At 35.3% G+C, this 16,442-nt stretch overlaps 2 protein-coding genes across 2 annotated transcripts; one reads left to right on the top strand and one right to left on the bottom strand.

The window, feature by feature from the left end:
- The first annotated feature begins 320 nt into the window (after positions 1-320).
- Positions 321-7,931, top strand: LOC120631075 (carboxypeptidase B-like). Its single transcript, XM_039900493.1, has 8 exons — positions 321-471; positions 1,288-1,374; positions 1,603-1,736; positions 2,958-3,118; positions 3,773-3,898; positions 6,092-6,197; positions 6,461-6,607; positions 7,582-7,931. The coding sequence occupies exons 1-8, from the start codon at positions 321-323 to the stop codon at positions 7,819-7,821; spliced, it is 1,152 nt and encodes a 383-aa protein (XP_039756427.1). The 3' UTR covers positions 7,822-7,931.
- An 837-nt stretch (positions 7,932-8,768) lies between these two features.
- On the bottom strand, positions 8,769-14,254 carry LOC120631265 (carboxypeptidase B-like). The gene is made up of 9 exons (XM_039900749.1): positions 14,189-14,254; positions 13,923-14,103; positions 13,348-13,524; positions 12,180-12,313; positions 11,523-11,683; positions 11,037-11,162; positions 10,465-10,567; positions 9,823-9,969; positions 8,769-9,050 (listed from the first exon to the last, which is right to left on the bottom strand). The coding sequence occupies exons 2-9, from the start codon at positions 13,969-13,971 to the stop codon at positions 8,769-8,771; spliced, it is 1,179 nt and encodes a 392-aa protein (XP_039756683.1). The 5' UTR covers positions 13,972-14,103; positions 14,189-14,254.
- Between the last annotated feature and the right edge of the window lie 2,188 nt (positions 14,255-16,442).

Here is a 16,442-nt window from a genome sequence, read left to right as displayed (position 1 = left end):
CCGGAGAATCCTTACTAATATTGCAAATGCGAATGTGTGTCTGTTTGTTGGTTTTGGTGGTTGGTATTGGTTTTTGGTCCTTTACACCCTAATTGAGCAACCAATCTACAGTTAGTTGAAAATAAACAATTTTCATTTAATTTCCAAACTATTAGACTATCTAACAGATGGACGTACATGCGAAGTGTCAATAAACCCTTGTCAAGACGCAAGGTCTCGCTTATTCAACTATACGAATATTTCATGATTTATATATTTCATTCTCTTACATAATCCGTAATTTTGTTATTATTTTAATTCTCGACGTCAAGACCAATAGAATGATGGAGAGTTCTCTACCTCAACATGTTGCCGTTGACCAACCTAAACTACATGTTTTGCTAAGCGACCAGTCTTCAGAGGACAGTAACAGTGCCGAAAAGGCAAATAATGGCACACAAACGAAATTTTTCCGACTCCGGAAAAGCAAAGGTAAAAAACTAACTGTTAATTGGACAATAATTAAACTTTCTGGAACAATGGTGACCGCTGTGATCTTAGAGGTAGGAGTTCCCGTGTTTGATCAGCCGCGGGTGAAATTTGGAAATTTATAATTTCTCAATTTTGTCTGGGCTGGTGGAAGGCCTTTGCCACGGCTAGTTATTAACGTGAACGTGCCGCTAAGCCATTTAGCGTCCCGGTACGATAAATAAATAAATTAATATACTAGGACAATACACACATCACCATCTAGCCCCAAAGTAAGCTTAGCTTTTGCTATGGGTACTAAGGTGACTGATGAATATTTTATGAATAATATACATAAATACTTAGAATATACATATAAACACCCAGCCGCTAAAAAAATTCCAGGAATCGAACCCACGGCTTTAGACTCAGAAAGCAGGGTCATAAGATGCTACGTTGATACCGATTAGGGGCATATATAACTGCCATAGCCCTAAAAGTTAGTGCGCTACTATTTTAGACTGCATCATCACTTCCTTTTTATTGATTTCACCACAAGTTAGCCCTTGACTGAGATCGCAGAAAATCACTTACGATGTTGCAGTCTAAGCCAATATGTTACCTGCTGGCAATCGCTTGGCAGCAAGCCTGATGAAGGTGGTAAAAAGCCGCGGTCGAAACCAGACTAGGTAGAAAATTTAATATTCCCAAATCACCTCTGCCACGAATCAAATCCGGGACCTCCCAAAATCACTGCGCCAAGGAGGTCGATAGAAAAGTAAATTAACTACCTCTCCGCTAAATATTACTACTATACTTAATCAGCTTTTTTTCTAGCAGAACTCATACCGAGTTTAATGTTCCGGAGGTGTTTAGGCAAAGGCATAAAACAAATCCTGCCATCGGAACTGCCAGGGAAAAGAAAAGGTATTTTTTTTTATTTTATTTCACTACAACGTAATACTTGACAGCAACCTCACCTGGTGGTACGTCATAACCTGTTAGGGACCACGGTAGTCACACCCCTAATCGGTTCCTACGCGACATCGCACGGGAACATTAAATCGCTTTGCTGCACGTCTTTATCGGCAACGACGCCTAGTATGAACGCGTACCCTGTACACTGTACAAGAACTTACATATATTTTCTTTCAGTAAAGTTAATGAACTGGAAAAAGTTTCACAAACTCAACGTTATATATTCGTTTATGGATGAGCTAGAAAGGGATTTTCCAGCAATATGTACAGTTACAAGCATTGGCAAGTCGGTAGAAGGAAGGGATATTAAGGTACTGTTAAGGCGTTAATCCTAACTAATATGATAAGTGCAAAAGTGTGTTTGTTTGTACATTTGTTTGTTTGTCCTTTCTTCACGCCCTAATCAAACAACCAATCAATTTGATTTTTGGCATAGAGTTATTTGAATGGTGAAGGCAACTTTTAAACCCGCAAAATCAAACGGTGCCCACGAGTTTTTTCTTTAATCCTTAAAAACCCGTGGAAGAACGCGGGCATCACCTACTAGCAACATCACCATCATCATCACATAAACCCATTACCGGCCCACTACAGAGCACGGGTCTCCTCCAGAACTGATAAGGGATTGAGGCCGTAGTCCACCACGCTGGCCCAGTGTGGATTGGTGGACTCCACACAGCTTTCGAAACATTATGTAGAACTCTCAGGCATGCAGGTTTCCTCACGATGTTTTCCTTCACCGTTGAAGCAAGTGATATTTCAATTACCCAATATGCCTACCCAATGCTATCACTGCTTCACTAGCAATATAATTGAACTTATTTTTTTTCAAACACGTTTATGAATTTCATTGAAGAGTATGGACAATATGAGATAAAACATAAGAGCAAGAGCATTTTCTTCTATAAGCACAAAATTAAAGGTGGCCCGTAGTCGATCAAAAATTCAATGTTATATTGTGTTATCGGAACAACTTTGCAACTATCGCATGGAACCAGATACGGCTCTCTACCCATCCAGCCATTTTAACCACCTTCATGAGGTCATCCGCCTATTGGAGATCATTTCTTGCTTTGTTTCCACTGCAAACACAAACTGGTCATCGATCCATTCAAACATGAACTTCCCACTGGCACTTTACCTTGTCGTTTATTTCGTCGTTGTATTTGCTTGCAATTCCAACTTAAGGTATCTTTAACTGTTATATGGTAGTTTTTGTCGATGCAATCTAAGATGATAGCGGGCTAACGTTTAAGGGGTATGGCAGATGCATTAAACCACAGTATGTTTCTAAGCAGTATGATACCAGAACGATATATCGCTTTGCGCCACGTTTTTGCTACTACAATCAACTAGCCACTATCAAAACCCAGATCAGTCGATTTCGGTGACTTTGATTAGATTTTCCTCCTCCTATCCATTTTTTTTCCATACTGAACTCTCAGTAATTTAAAATAAGAAATATTATTGCGTCTATAAACTGCAAGCAAGCCTGTTTATGATCGTGAAGTAAGCAATTTATTTACGACTAGATGTTGAAGATATCAAACAGCAAGGCCAGCAACCCTGCAGTCTGGCTAGATGCAGCAATACACTCGAGGGAATGGATAAGCACAGCCGTTGTCACTTACCTCGCCGATTTCATCGTCAGAAACTTCCAGAAACTCTCCGAGTCCATTACTGATAATGATTGGTATTTTTTTAAATAGTCATAAAATATGAATGAATGAATACACTTTTATTGTACACCAAAGAAAAAGTAGTTACAGAGATATACACAGAGCAAGAGAGTACAATCTGGTGGCCTTATCGCAACATAGCGATTTTTTCAAAGCCACCAAAGACGCTAAAGGAAAAAAACATTTATTACAAACCTAAGAAAACGAATATACACAACTTAAAAACTAACATAGATGTAAGGAAGGCCATCATCGAGCGGTCATTATAGAATATAATCAATACAAATTCATTCAAGCTGATTCGAAATTTTCGTTAAAAAATTAACTGAAACTATAAAATCAGCTATGTTTACATTTAAAGTAAACTAGGTTAGGGCTCACAATGATCGTAGATAATATATAAACAATAGTTCAATCACAAGTTTACACGCTGATACACACTATTTAATGTAATAGTAGAAGACCCTTTTTGTGACAGAGCTCATCCGAGGAAGTACCTACTACCACCATGCTTATTTCTGCCGCTAAGCAGCATTGTTGCAATGCTGTGCTCCGGTCTCAAGGGAATGGTTGCTGATATTATTACAGGCAGATGAGGCTAAAACACCTAAGCCTTAGGTTGGTGGACACAAATAAAAAAGGATAACAGTGCCTATATTTTTTTGCAGGTTCATAGTCCCTGTATTGAATCCCGATGGTTACGTGTACACGCATACAAGAGATCGCATGTGGAGAAAGAACCGAGCGAAACACGACGGCGAGCGTGTCGGTGTTGATCTCAACAGGAATTTTAGGTGACTGCGTAAAGTGCACAATGATATACTAAACATAGAGAATGGTGCTTCTTGGTACAACCTAAATAACACATGTCAAACACGTGCCGCTAAGCGATTAAGCGTCGTTCCGGTACGATGTCGCGTAGAATTGAACCGGCACCCCTTTTCGGTTTCTACGCGACGTCTTACCCGAACGGTAGTATAACTGCCATTGCCACTGCTAACAGGCTAACCCGCTCCCATCTCAAACTGCATCACCTTAACACCAGTTGAGATTGAAGTTAAGGGGTTAATTTTTAATGGAATAAAGTAAAAATAATGAACTTAACTAAACCAGCAAATTAACAAAACACTAACAAAACTAAATCAGCAAATCTTTTCCCAAGTCTTAAAGAAGTTGTTTTGGGATATAACGTAGTATAAGTGCATAAATTAGAAGAATAGTGTAGGTCTCAACTCCTCTCTGGAAACGAAAGAATGATTAATAGCTGTGACTCTGATCCAATATGAGTAAGCGAGCTATAATGATTATTATCATTTGTTTACTTTCTTACTTTGTGTTAAAGATAAACGATTGACAGTAAACCCAACTGCACTCCACAATTTTTGGCCAACCGATAACCTCGTAATTCGTAGCAAACCACTATACTACCAACGTAATAGCCTGTTATATTACTTACATCCAATCTCAAAACACTTTCAATAAAACATTTTACGCAAAAGTTGAAGAAATGGTTGCAAGGTAAAAATTTCTACTCCGTAGATGATTTTTTCCAATATGACAAAAAACACTGAACATTGAACACGAATTTTCAATTAATGTTTCGGATTTTTTTATATATATATATATATATTTAAATTTATTTAGATATATAAATATATATTTTTACTCAAATTATTATTACCGCAATTGTATTATTGTATTGTATTAAAATTACATGTTTTTAAATAGATTCTGTGTTAATTGCAACCAATGGCTTGTAACATTTGCACGCCAGCTAATGGAAATACACTGTGACTTCGCAATTGATATTGAAATGACATCTATGTAAACGTGTGTATTTTGCAAATAAAGATCTATCTATCTATCTATCTTCATAGTGGAATGCGAAGGCATTCCAATGCTAACTTGCTACAAAGCGATAAGGCCGCCTTTTGTATACTTCTTCTGTCTGTGTTTTCTTTTATTCTTTTTCTGTATTTTTATTTGTGTGCAAATAAAGAGTTTAAATAAATAAAAAATAAATAACTTGTCGTCAAATAAAAAGAGATAATTCTCCAAAAAACATAAACAATAAATAAAAATTAAACATTCGCGCGACTGATTTAGTTCCGTTATCAGTACGTAAATATCTTCGTCTATTGTGTATCTCCACACTATATCAATGTAACTGTAGCTTATTCATCCACTATAAATATATCCATGTAGACACGTGACACAAATTCGTGTTGAAAACTTATTTTCAATCCATGGGCTTTTCGTCTGAGCAAACTTCATTGATCCCAACTTTGACCTTTTCATTTGATTTTTCCTCTTCCTTGGAAAGATTTCTTTATTTTAAGAAGTTTTATATCTGATATTGCAGATACTCAACGTTATTAATGATGATATTAGTGAAATTTACCACATATTGTATAACTTGCATCGTGTAGATGGACATCTTATATATATATTTCTTGTGTGCGTGTGTGTGCCACTGAACTCCTCCTTAACGGCTGGACCGATTTGAATGAATTTTTTGGTATGCGTTTGGGTGGCACCCTGGATGGTTTAGATTCACAAATCAGCCAGACAGATGGCGCTAAGGTCCGCTAGTAGAATATAATTTTAAAACATGAAATATAAATAGATACAATTCGGAAACATTCTGAGTCTGACACACTAATTTCAAATTATTTGCTATATATTATGTTACATACTATTTAAGATTAGCTTAGTTTATTTTGTTAATAAACCGTAGAAAAATTTGGTAGATTTTTAAATGTTAACAAATTCATTATTAAATAATAAAGCGCCTTTCTAGTGATAATAACCAGGATTGGCGAGTTTTTGTGTCCGCCAGAGCACAGAGGAAAGACTGAGACAGTTTTGTAAAAAAATAAATCAGACGTAGCCTCAAAAAATCATGGCTAATTTAAGCTAGTTTTTTTTTGTTAGAAAAATATGCTTGATTTTTTAACCTTTTCTATATAGTATTTATATTATTTTAGTTATCGTTGGGGAAACAATGTCAATGAAGGGTCATCAGATTTGCCCAATCATGTGTTTTACCGAGGACCTGTCCCCTTTTCAGAACCAGAAAGTTGTGCAGTCAGGGTATGTAGAGACAGTCAAACTTCAAGAAATTTTAGTTCGCGAAAGCCAACTAAAAAATAATCTTAAGTTTAAAGCTTAAAATTATTTTTTAGTTTGCTTTAAACGTCTTTATGCCAAGGTATTTGTTTATGTGGAATTTTACCTATTGCACACATATTACAATTTTACTTTTTAACCCCAACGCAAAAATCGATTTTGATTTTGTTTTTTTTTTGTTGTTTGAAAGGTAAATTAGGTATTCATTATTTTTATTACGTTTCTAGGATACAATATTAAGCTCCCAGACGCCTTTTAAAGTCTACCTCTCCTTCCATAGCTACTATGAGCTGATCATATTTCCCTGGGGCTACAAAGCGGAGCCCTGTCCGGATTATCTGCAGCTACTGGAAGGTGGCACGGTCATGTCAAGGGTAACACGTCCACGTAAGAATCTAGTAGGCTAGTTAAGATAGGCATAATATATCTATTATAATAATATATATCTACCATTGATCGAAATTATGTGCGTTTTTAATTAAAGGCATTATAATATCACTTGCTATAACGGTGAAGCAAAACATCGTGAGGAATCCTAAATGCCTGAGAGTTCTCCATAATTTTCTCAACGGTGTGTGAAGTCTACCAATCCGCCCGCACTTGGCATTCTGAGAGGAGATCCGTGCCCTGTTGTGGGCCGGTAACGAGTTATTGATGATGATGAATCTTGACTGCAATACCACCTGGTAAGTAATGTTGCAGTTTAAGATCGTGTCGGGCTAACATGGAAGTCAGTTAAATGTTAAGTCCATACTCCTAGTAGTGGTAGATTTTTTTGTAATGTAGCTTGTACGGGGAAGTACTACAAGCATTGATGTGTTCCAGACTCCAGTCTGAAGGGCGTGATTGCCGGTGTAATTACGGACATATGAGGGGCCTAACACCTACGCCTTTAGTTAATAGACACAGGGTGCTGTATTGTGTCCATCAACTAATGGTGTCTTCCTTGCTTGCGCTGCGATATGTTCCCCTGTTTATAGGCATTAACCATCAGGTGGGCCATGATTTTTCTTTTTGCTTGGTCCGCCAATTTTTAGAGGTTTAATAAAATTCCTCTAAAAAAGAAACACTGTAAAGCCATAAGGTTTGACGCTATTAATTGACCTTTAGCTAACTTCAGGGTGTAGGTTTTTTGTGACGGTGCGTGTGCGCATCGTAAAAGTTTACTCTCATATTTTTTTCTTTCACGCGCCAAAAGAAGTATAGCTGCAAAAAATAAAGAGCAAGCAGAAAGAAACCCATGAAGCATATCATACCATATACCCAGAACTCTTCGAACCCAATGCCGAAGGAAAGAGGAAAGCAAAAAGTTGTTATAGTTTGACATATTATTACAATTTTATTACAGGCAATATATAACAACAGCGGAATGATTTACAAAGTTGGATGTACAAAAGACCTCACGTACTACGCGTGTGGAACCAGTACTGACTGGAGCTATGGTATTGCAAAAATCCCATATTCGTATATGATAGAATTGCGCAGCAAGAAGCACAGATTCAAGTTACCAAAAGACCAAATTTTAGAGACTTGCGTAGAAATCTGGCATGCAGTGAAAAGTCTGATGGAGTTTATCGATCAGCCATAGAGTAAATTATCAAGATAGTATTAACAGAGTTATTGAAGATGGACCGAAGTTTTTATATAACGTGACTAGTGAACGCAATGAAGTTTGAGTCACTTTATTTATAAAGCAGAAATCGTTATAAAACATAGAGATTTTTTCCAACAAAAATAAACGACTTCTACAATAAATTTTAAATAAACTATAAAGAAAATACATTTTGGTAAAAATCGAGCTTGAATACTATGTGCTACAACTAGCTTTCAGTGGCAAAATTGCTATTACTACTTACTTTGATCAAAAATGTAGGTGTACCCCAATACATCTGCGTGACCCATTCGAATGTACAAGCGATGATATGTTGTCTGATTGCATAAACAATGTGTATTTATGCAATTGCAGCAATCTCGGTTGATTTGCTGTCATATTTTGAACAGTTCCGTTATACGTCTGCGAAACTTGTCATCAGATTAGTATGAAAGTGAGGCCATTACGGAAGGAACTTCTTTCGAACAAACAGAGAATTTTGCAAATCCGTCTAAATATAAATGACGGATTTATGCCCGAATTTATAACCTCCCCCCTTTCGGAGAAAGTAGGTCAAAAATAACTTTAAATGTTAGATGATTAACATTTAAAATATTACTGATATTATTTTGCTGACATAATTAATCACATATCCAAAAATAAATAAAAATAATTATTATATATTATAATCACTATTATACTTGAAATTATTTAACCATGAAAAATAATCATAAGTTGATATGTATATAGTATAGTGTTAGTAGTAAAGATTTTAAGATCATAAATATATCGGAAAATACAGTGTTTACAAATAATCGGTATGTTTACCAACATTTCAATAAAGACTGCCCAAAAGAAATTTGTATACATATAAAACCTACAATATAACGATTCAAAAACTAAGTTATTTTCCGATACTGAACAAGAAAAATCCTTTCAAATTGTTATAGACACTTTTTATTAAAAAACATACTACAATTTAAACATTTCTTTTTGTCCACAAATTCCGCTAAAGCCCTCACACCTGCAAATATTTCCTTACAACAGTCCAATATCTCTTCCTTGGGTAAAAGAAACTTGTACTGTTTGCTCCTCAATTCGACGAGGTAAGAGAAAGGTATCCGCGCTGTTCCATAGCTCCAATCGATACTTGTCCCAGTTGCGTTGTACATTATGTCCTTGAAATTACCGACTTTGTACGTACGACCATTTACGTCGTAGATGGCCTGACAATAAAATAACCTGATTACACATCGTCATCATCATTTCAACTGATAGACATCGTGGCTGGATGTTAAGCTATTGCGAATACTTAGACACAAACACAAGGAACGGTCCTTGTGTTTGGGTCTTTTGCATCATGTGTCCATCGCTTGAAATCGTCTGTTCACCTAATGCGGGGTCAAAACTCCAGGGACTTGGAACCTCAACGTCCACCTGTCCACAATGCTAGCATGATTACTCAGGAACTTGACGTTACCGGATAAAATTTAGACATTACGTTCTTTTTTGTTCCATAGAACTTAATACTTATGGACATTTTTAATTTTTAAATTGTTCTATAGAACAACCATATAACTCTTTTGAAATTATTTAACAAATTGGCCACGTAAAAGCAATTGGAATGGAACAATTTGGGAAAGTTAGAATCGCATTTTTTACCCATAACTCATCTGAAACGCATTGTGTTATATTTATGGAGTAGATGCAACTTATAAGGTAGGTACATTAACGACGATTATGATGGGACATAGCCACTTGGGAAATAATATAAATCGCAAAATTGAGCCGCAGATTGAGTGAATTTTACTATTTTGTAATCTATATGCAGTTATTTATAGGATCAATCATGTTAGCTAGATAGCTCCTGTTATCCTGGTAAGCCAGTCAACCTGGTTTATAGAAAAAATACCACATGACTTTGTAAGCAGACTGTACGATTAGTGTATTATACAATTTACGAGAAAACTTGAATAAAACTTCCTCAATTTTACTCACTTTGGCCATAGCTGTTGCACCCTCTAATAAGTTAACGTAATCAGCACAAGGGTCCGATGTGAAGCACCAGGGAAAAGTTACTACTTCGCTATATGCATGCAATGTTAAAAATATCTTGAATGGTACGCCTGAATATAAAATTATATCCTGTGAACAAAGTAGTAGAATAACACAAAATATTTTTTGTAACTCTCATAGTCTTTCATAGACAGCCAATGATGCCAGTTCTGTTGCGTAGGGTTGTACTTAAATATCTAAACTAAGCTAGAGCTATACTTATCGAGGAGATACGTAGTAAGTAGGACAGTATTGCTTTTAGACCAGGCAATTTATTTAAAACAACTAAGAGATTTGGTACCTACATCAGAATTCGCGCCATTGATGATTTCTAAGGCATCGTATTTTATGTGCGATCGTGATTATGTAACTTCTTATATTTTGCAAGTTATTTTTAGTAATAGCACGAATATAACTTGAACTTTAAACATCTAATCCCATCTAAATTTATTCAAAACATTCTCTTCTAATAAGAAGAGATACAATCATATTTAACTATATCACGTCAAAAACCCTACCGACAAATAAAAAAGCGAGCCAAAATATAGATGATTGTTCATACTATCGGTAATATTATGACCATACCTTAATCGCTGCAGTTTCTGGCTCCGAAAATGGTTCAGGACCACGATAGTTCATATGGGCTGGATCATCTCTGTGGCAATCGTCTTTTGGAAACCAGTGATATCTAGATTTTTCAGGGTAAACATACATATAAAAAAAAATATCTTTTGGCGCAGTTGCTTTAATAAAAAAAGTTCGTTTAACTTAACATGCTCTAATTTTCAAATAGATACGTCACTCTCTCATTCATTTGGGAGGTAAATTAAGCCGATAAGAAATATGGCAATTCTGTCTTTAAAAAAAAATTTACTAATTAATCATAATAGTTTCTTGACTGCGGATAAAAGTGAAGTCGTTTGTTTCCAAGCTGCTTATAAATTGTAAAATCATTTATTTTAACTTTGCATTCAAATCAATTTTCAAACTTAACATACAACAAGCTTGTCCAAACTTTGGGATCTATGAATATTTAGGGTTTTATAGTAAAAGCGAATTATTTTTTAAAGGATTCCCAGACTATATGAATAAAAACCCTAAGTACTTATTTCCTTATCCATAACATATATCTAATAGTTCAATTTATTAAGTAGTACCCAAAATTACGGTTAAGATCGACGCCACAAATCATATTTCCTGTACGAGCTCTGTTTTTTCGCCACATACGATCGCTCGTATGAGAATAAAGATAGCCATCCGGATTCACAACAGGAAGTAAATACCTGAACAATAATAAAATTATATTACATAGAAGCTATATAAAATCAACAAGCTAAGAATTTTTATGTGATGATTATTGATAAAAAAAAAAAACAAAAAGAATAGTATGGGATTTAAAGTCTATGGCTACTTATAATTTTAACTTTTTAATACTTTACTTTAATACCAAAAGACTTTCTTTAGCCCTTAACGAATTTAGTATTGAAGCAGAACACGCATGGCAATGAATTTTTATATAATATAAAAATAAAAGATACGTAATTATACTCCTTGAAGTGGTAGGTCCATGCTCTAAAACCCTCTTGGATGAGAGAAGCGGCCTGTGTCATTGCAACGTTAGTAAGCCGATGAAGGTGACTTACCAATCCTTGTTAGTTATATTTTCGGGGAGATTGTCCATATTCCTGGCAAGTTGGTCAGCAATAAATGTTACCACAGAAGGAGCTATCCATTCACGCGCATGTATACCACCATCAATCCAAACGCCAGTGTTGCCAGCATTACTATTGGAAATTTTCAACATCTGCAAAGTAACAATAACTTATTTATACTCTACTCTCACGTATTTATGGCGATTACAAACGTAAGATAAGATTAAAAATAAAATGCTGAATGCAAGAGACACCGCTGTATGTTTTTGGTCGTTAAAATATTTAGCTCGTGCTACTTACGCAAATTAAAAGAAATGAATGTGTTTAATGCGATAGGAGATGTGCAACGCACGAATTGTGCAAGAACCCCCAAATAGTGGAAAGATGGTAAATTGGAAGGGTGCAGAGGACGAGGAAACCCCAGGGGTCGGTGAATTAAAGGGGAGTATTGGTTTGGTCTTGAAAGCAATCTGCTTCTGGCCACCTCTAATGGATACATCAGCTAGACTAAGCAAACCTGAGTCCTATGCAGAGCTTTAGAGATTTACAGACGTAGATAATGCTTACACACGAATATAAGACAGAACAATTCTTAAAACTACAGTTCTTGGTACAAACTTACCCTAAAGAAGATTTTACATTGCTAACCTTTATATCTCTTCCTTCCACCGTCTGACCGATAGAAGTAACAGTGCACGTTGACGGATACCGAACTTCTAGATTTTCCATGAAGTAATAAATATTGCGAAGTGGATAAAAATTTCTCCAATCGATTAAATTTTCTGGAATAAATAATATATGTATTGAAGATACGTCTTAAATATTCTATGATTAGACTATATTGTCGTCAGTATAGATGAAAAGACGAGGTCGATATCTAATTTTTTATCGATTTTCGACGAGATCAGCTGATTGTCACGTAGGATTTACCTTGCAGGCAACATTTTAAGACAACGCCAAAATTAGCCGTCCATACGCTCCTTTAGCTAGTTATTTCTTCTTTAGATCAGGTGAGGCAAAGCGAGAACTCTATCCCCATGTTTTTTTACTCGTATCGTCTCGTTTTATGTCATGAAAATTGTGGCACAGAGATCATATTGTGATAATTCAGCAACACTTTTTCACTATTGACTGGCACAGTTGCAGCAAGAGTACCATAACATCAGGTTTTAATAACAATGCTACAAGCACTATTATTTGACGGCCGACTGGCGCAGTGGGCAGCGACCCTGCTTAATGAGTCCTGGGCCGTGGGTTCGATTCCCACAACTGGAAAATGTTTGTGTGATGAACATGATTGTTTTTCAGTGTCTGGGTGTTTATCTGTATATTGTAAGTATTTATGTGTATCATATTCATAAAAATATTCATCCGCTATCTTGGTACCCATAACACAAGCTACGCTTACTTTGGGGCTAGATGGCGATGTGTGTGTTGACGTAGTATATTTAGTAAATTTATTCAATACTTGTTTTTTTAGCTATGGTAGCAGAAGATTAAAGATTTAGGTAAAATCAAATTATGTCTTTTGTGATTGGCAACACTGGTTTTACTTTTAAATATTTATTATATAAGTTGATATCACTTATGATCATAACATATATAAGGCAAGATAGTTCATAAAACAAAAGGCTGATTGAAGTCAATCATATGAAATCGTGTATACTCTGGTGTGGTGCATTGGTGAGGAATTTTCAAGAACAAGTTTTTTGTCAAACACAAAGTCTATGTGATCATTAAAAGAATTTTAATACGATGAAGCCATTTCCCAATTTTAAATTTAGTTTATTTTATTTTATCACTAAACATTACTTACTCGGAGACTTTGGCTTCGTTTCATTAAAACTGACTGGACTCCTGTTAATTGGACCGATTCTTTCACCTACTTCAAACGGGATATCTCTATCGCGGAGCAATTTCTGTATCTGTGTAGCGCGGCAGCCATCTACCATCACGTCCATAGCATGTTTTCTTTCTTTGAAAATGTTGATAGCTGTAAACATTTTATTGTATTGCTGGTTACATACATTTAAAACTGAAGAATTTACAAAGACACAAAAAAATTTAAATCCATAGAAATGATGGAGTTTCTGATAATAAGACCAGTTTCTAAGCTAAACTGAGTGAGGCGGATCAAATAACCGATGAATATTTACGTACTGAAATAACAACCCCGCAAGTACGGTTGCTGGTTGTAAGTCAAATCAGAAGTGTAACCGGATTAGGTACAATTGGAAACTGTCGGTTCTAAACACCATCCTTCTCATTTATGTAAGAGCAGTGCGAATATTCTCAGCTTATAGTTTTTTCAGGCTTCTTTTACCCCGCACGCGAAAAACGTAATTAAGCTAAATTAATTTTAATAATAGAATTGGTGAAGTATCAACTCACAACCCTTAGTGTCTAAACTTCTCATGAACAGCCGTTGTCCTTCTTTCATACATTTTACATCCCATATTTGATACTTGGTGCCTTTACGTGCCACTTTGGTTTATTTTATATAGGAATTTTGATAACATTTAATTTAAATTAAGTTTATGACGGAAGCCTTTGAATTTTGTGACTATAATTACTGAAAAATTAACAATGTCATAATTATTAATCAATTGGTGACATATGGCATCATTTCTACGTTTCTAATATAGTAGTATAGCTACCTCCCTGAGATTTAGGGCATCATCTCCTTCTCTCTTCCTTCTTTTGCTTTCATTTTTGCTATCTTAGAATATATACGAAAATATATTAAGTTGACATTATTTTTCTTTGTTTTTGGTCATAACCGAATGTTAGTATTCTCTTAACCGACTGTATGTATCCTCTTTATAAGAAGTTACGAAAATAAAATTTTAAAAATAACCTAAGTTTTACTCCTAACTTATTACGCGAAATGGAAGCGAACAAAGCTTGGAAGGGACATAATGCTTTATCCTTATGACGATTTCTTTTAGCAACATCGTTCCAAAAACTATCTGACATGATAAACTTATATAATAATATAACAAAAACCAAATAACACATAGACCTCTGTTGCTAAAAGTTGTCATACATAGGTTGGTGTGCCAGGGATTGTGTGTTTGTCTCATACTTAGTTTTTTATTCAATCATAATTTTACCTTTTTAGAAATTTGTTTGTATGTCACATAAAATATATGACTGGATATCACTCATAGTTTTACATGGAAAGCCAATGAGTATATAACTCTATACGTTGCAGGAGTAACGTTACACTACGTTACTCCTGCAACTCTCATTGGCCTCCTGAACGTCAATATAGTATTCAACACAGGTGTTCCATGAGTTTAAAGATTACGTTATGGCGTACTCAAACATTTGCGCAAACAATGGGCCCGTAATCAAGAGAAGCTCAAAGAGCTAAGGCGTTAAGAGGCGCGCCACTCGCTCGATAATTAGATGTAATCAGATATTTTCAGTAAACGCCTCTCCCTCCCCTATGCACTCCCTTTTAATGAAAGTACCCTACCACTTATCCGTCTCGTTTTTTTTAAATTTTCTCACTTGTTTCTCACTTATTTATCATCTCTTCTCATCAGTTAGATGACTCGCTTCTGTTCGCATGTCAATACCTAACAATGTATTTTCACGCAAAAAAAAAATTTAAAGGGTTACTTTTAAGGATTTTGTTTATTTGATGTCAAGCATTTTGCTAGGGATGTCTTAATTTTGTCGACCAATTATTTACCGATGCTGTGGTAAATTACGGTGGTATTTTTTTCCTAGTGACCAACCAATCACGTTATCAATACCCTTTTCATATCCTGATTGGTCGTATAATAAAGACAAAGCCAAAATAATTGTAAAGCATCCAATCAACATAAGATTATTTCTCGTTGGCAACAGCCTATGAAAACTGTTGTTGCTTGTTGCTGGGGGGTTGCGTCTAATTCTTCCTCGCCTTCTCGGTATCGTTGCGCCATCACACAAGTAGATGACATTTTATTCTATGTTTAGTGCGTAATTTGCATACCAGTAGATCACATCTTCATTCATATAAGAAACTAATCTCAAACGGACTTAGATAAAGCCCGCAGTGATTGTCACACCCAAGCGATTTTTTTAACAAACCAGAAAAGTATAAGTAACTAAAAAAACGAGATTTTCCTCTATAAATCTAAAATAAAAATAATTAATTTGAAAATAATCTTTCAGTAGTAACATATTAAATTAATGTTCATTGTCGTGTCTGACCCTTATTTGATTTTTGTTTACAACTTATTGATATACAACTTAGATTTTTTCGATACTAATAAATTAAAGTAATAATGAGATTCCATAGTAGCGGCACGTCTCATGGTAACCCGCTAACCAGACGTCGGTCCCCGACACCCCACCCAAATGTCGCCTCGACTTCGTCTTACACGCGTTTATCTTTTTAATTGCGCCCCCTTCTTGTTACTCGCTTGTTAGATTTATCGGGATCCCTTTATAGCTATTTTATTTTTTACTTACAACGGACTTTCAGAGAACCTTTGCAATGAGCAAAATAAATTATTAAAAGGACCGATTCAGACACGCAAACTATATTGTTTTATTTGCTCAATTTTTGGAGTAGACTGATGATGAAGGCTCACGGGCTACGATTCCTGCAACTCATTATACCTCATTGGAATCTTGCAGCAGTCTTGGAATGATTAATATTTACTAGAAATTGTCAGTGACAATCAAGAATAATTAATTGTCCTAATCAAAGAGGATACAACCACTTAGTCCATGTTTTCCTCAGATGAAGGAGCTACTATAGCATCTAATATTTTCAGATTCCGAACAATTTCTGTCAGATTCATAAAGACAAACCAACACATAAGTTTATATTATGCAAAAAAAAATAATGATTATATCGCCATAATTTACATAAATCATGAAATATTCATATTAATATTATTCAGTATTCAG

The sequence above is a fragment of the Pararge aegeria genome, chromosome 17 (assembly GCF_905163445.1).
Source record: "Pararge aegeria chromosome 17, ilParAegt1.1, whole genome shotgun sequence".
Lineage (NCBI taxonomy): Eukaryota > Metazoa > Arthropoda > Insecta > Lepidoptera > Nymphalidae > Pararge > Pararge aegeria.
Note: the sequence above shows the minus strand (reverse complement) of the source record. Positions and strands in the feature narration are given on the sequence as shown.

Bases quoted from the DNA above. Each gene is read 5' to 3' on its own strand.
- LOC120631075 (XM_039900493.1), top strand. From the start codon at position 321: ATGATGGAGAGTTCTCTACCTCAACATGTTGCCGTTGACCAACCTAAA. The intron at 472-1,287 runs GTAAAAAACTAA...TTTTTCTAGCAG, and splicing joins CCGACTCCGGAAAAGCAAAG to AACTCATACCGAGTTTAATG. The intron at 6,198-6,460 runs GTATGTAGAGAC...TTACGTTTCTAG, and splicing joins CAGAAAGTTGTGCAGTCAGG to GATACAATATTAAGCTCCCA.
- LOC120631265 (XM_039900749.1), bottom strand. From the start codon at position 13,971: ATGAAAGAAGGACAACGGCTGTTCATGAGAAGTTTAGACACTAAGGGT. The intron at 13,525-13,922 runs GTGAGTTGATAC...AAATGTTTACAG, and splicing joins AAGTTTAGACACTAAGGGTT to CTATCAACATTTTCAAAGAA. The intron at 9,970-10,464 runs GTATGGTCATAA...CTTTGTTCACAG, and splicing joins CAGAAACTGCAGCGATTAAG to GATATAATTTTATATTCAGG.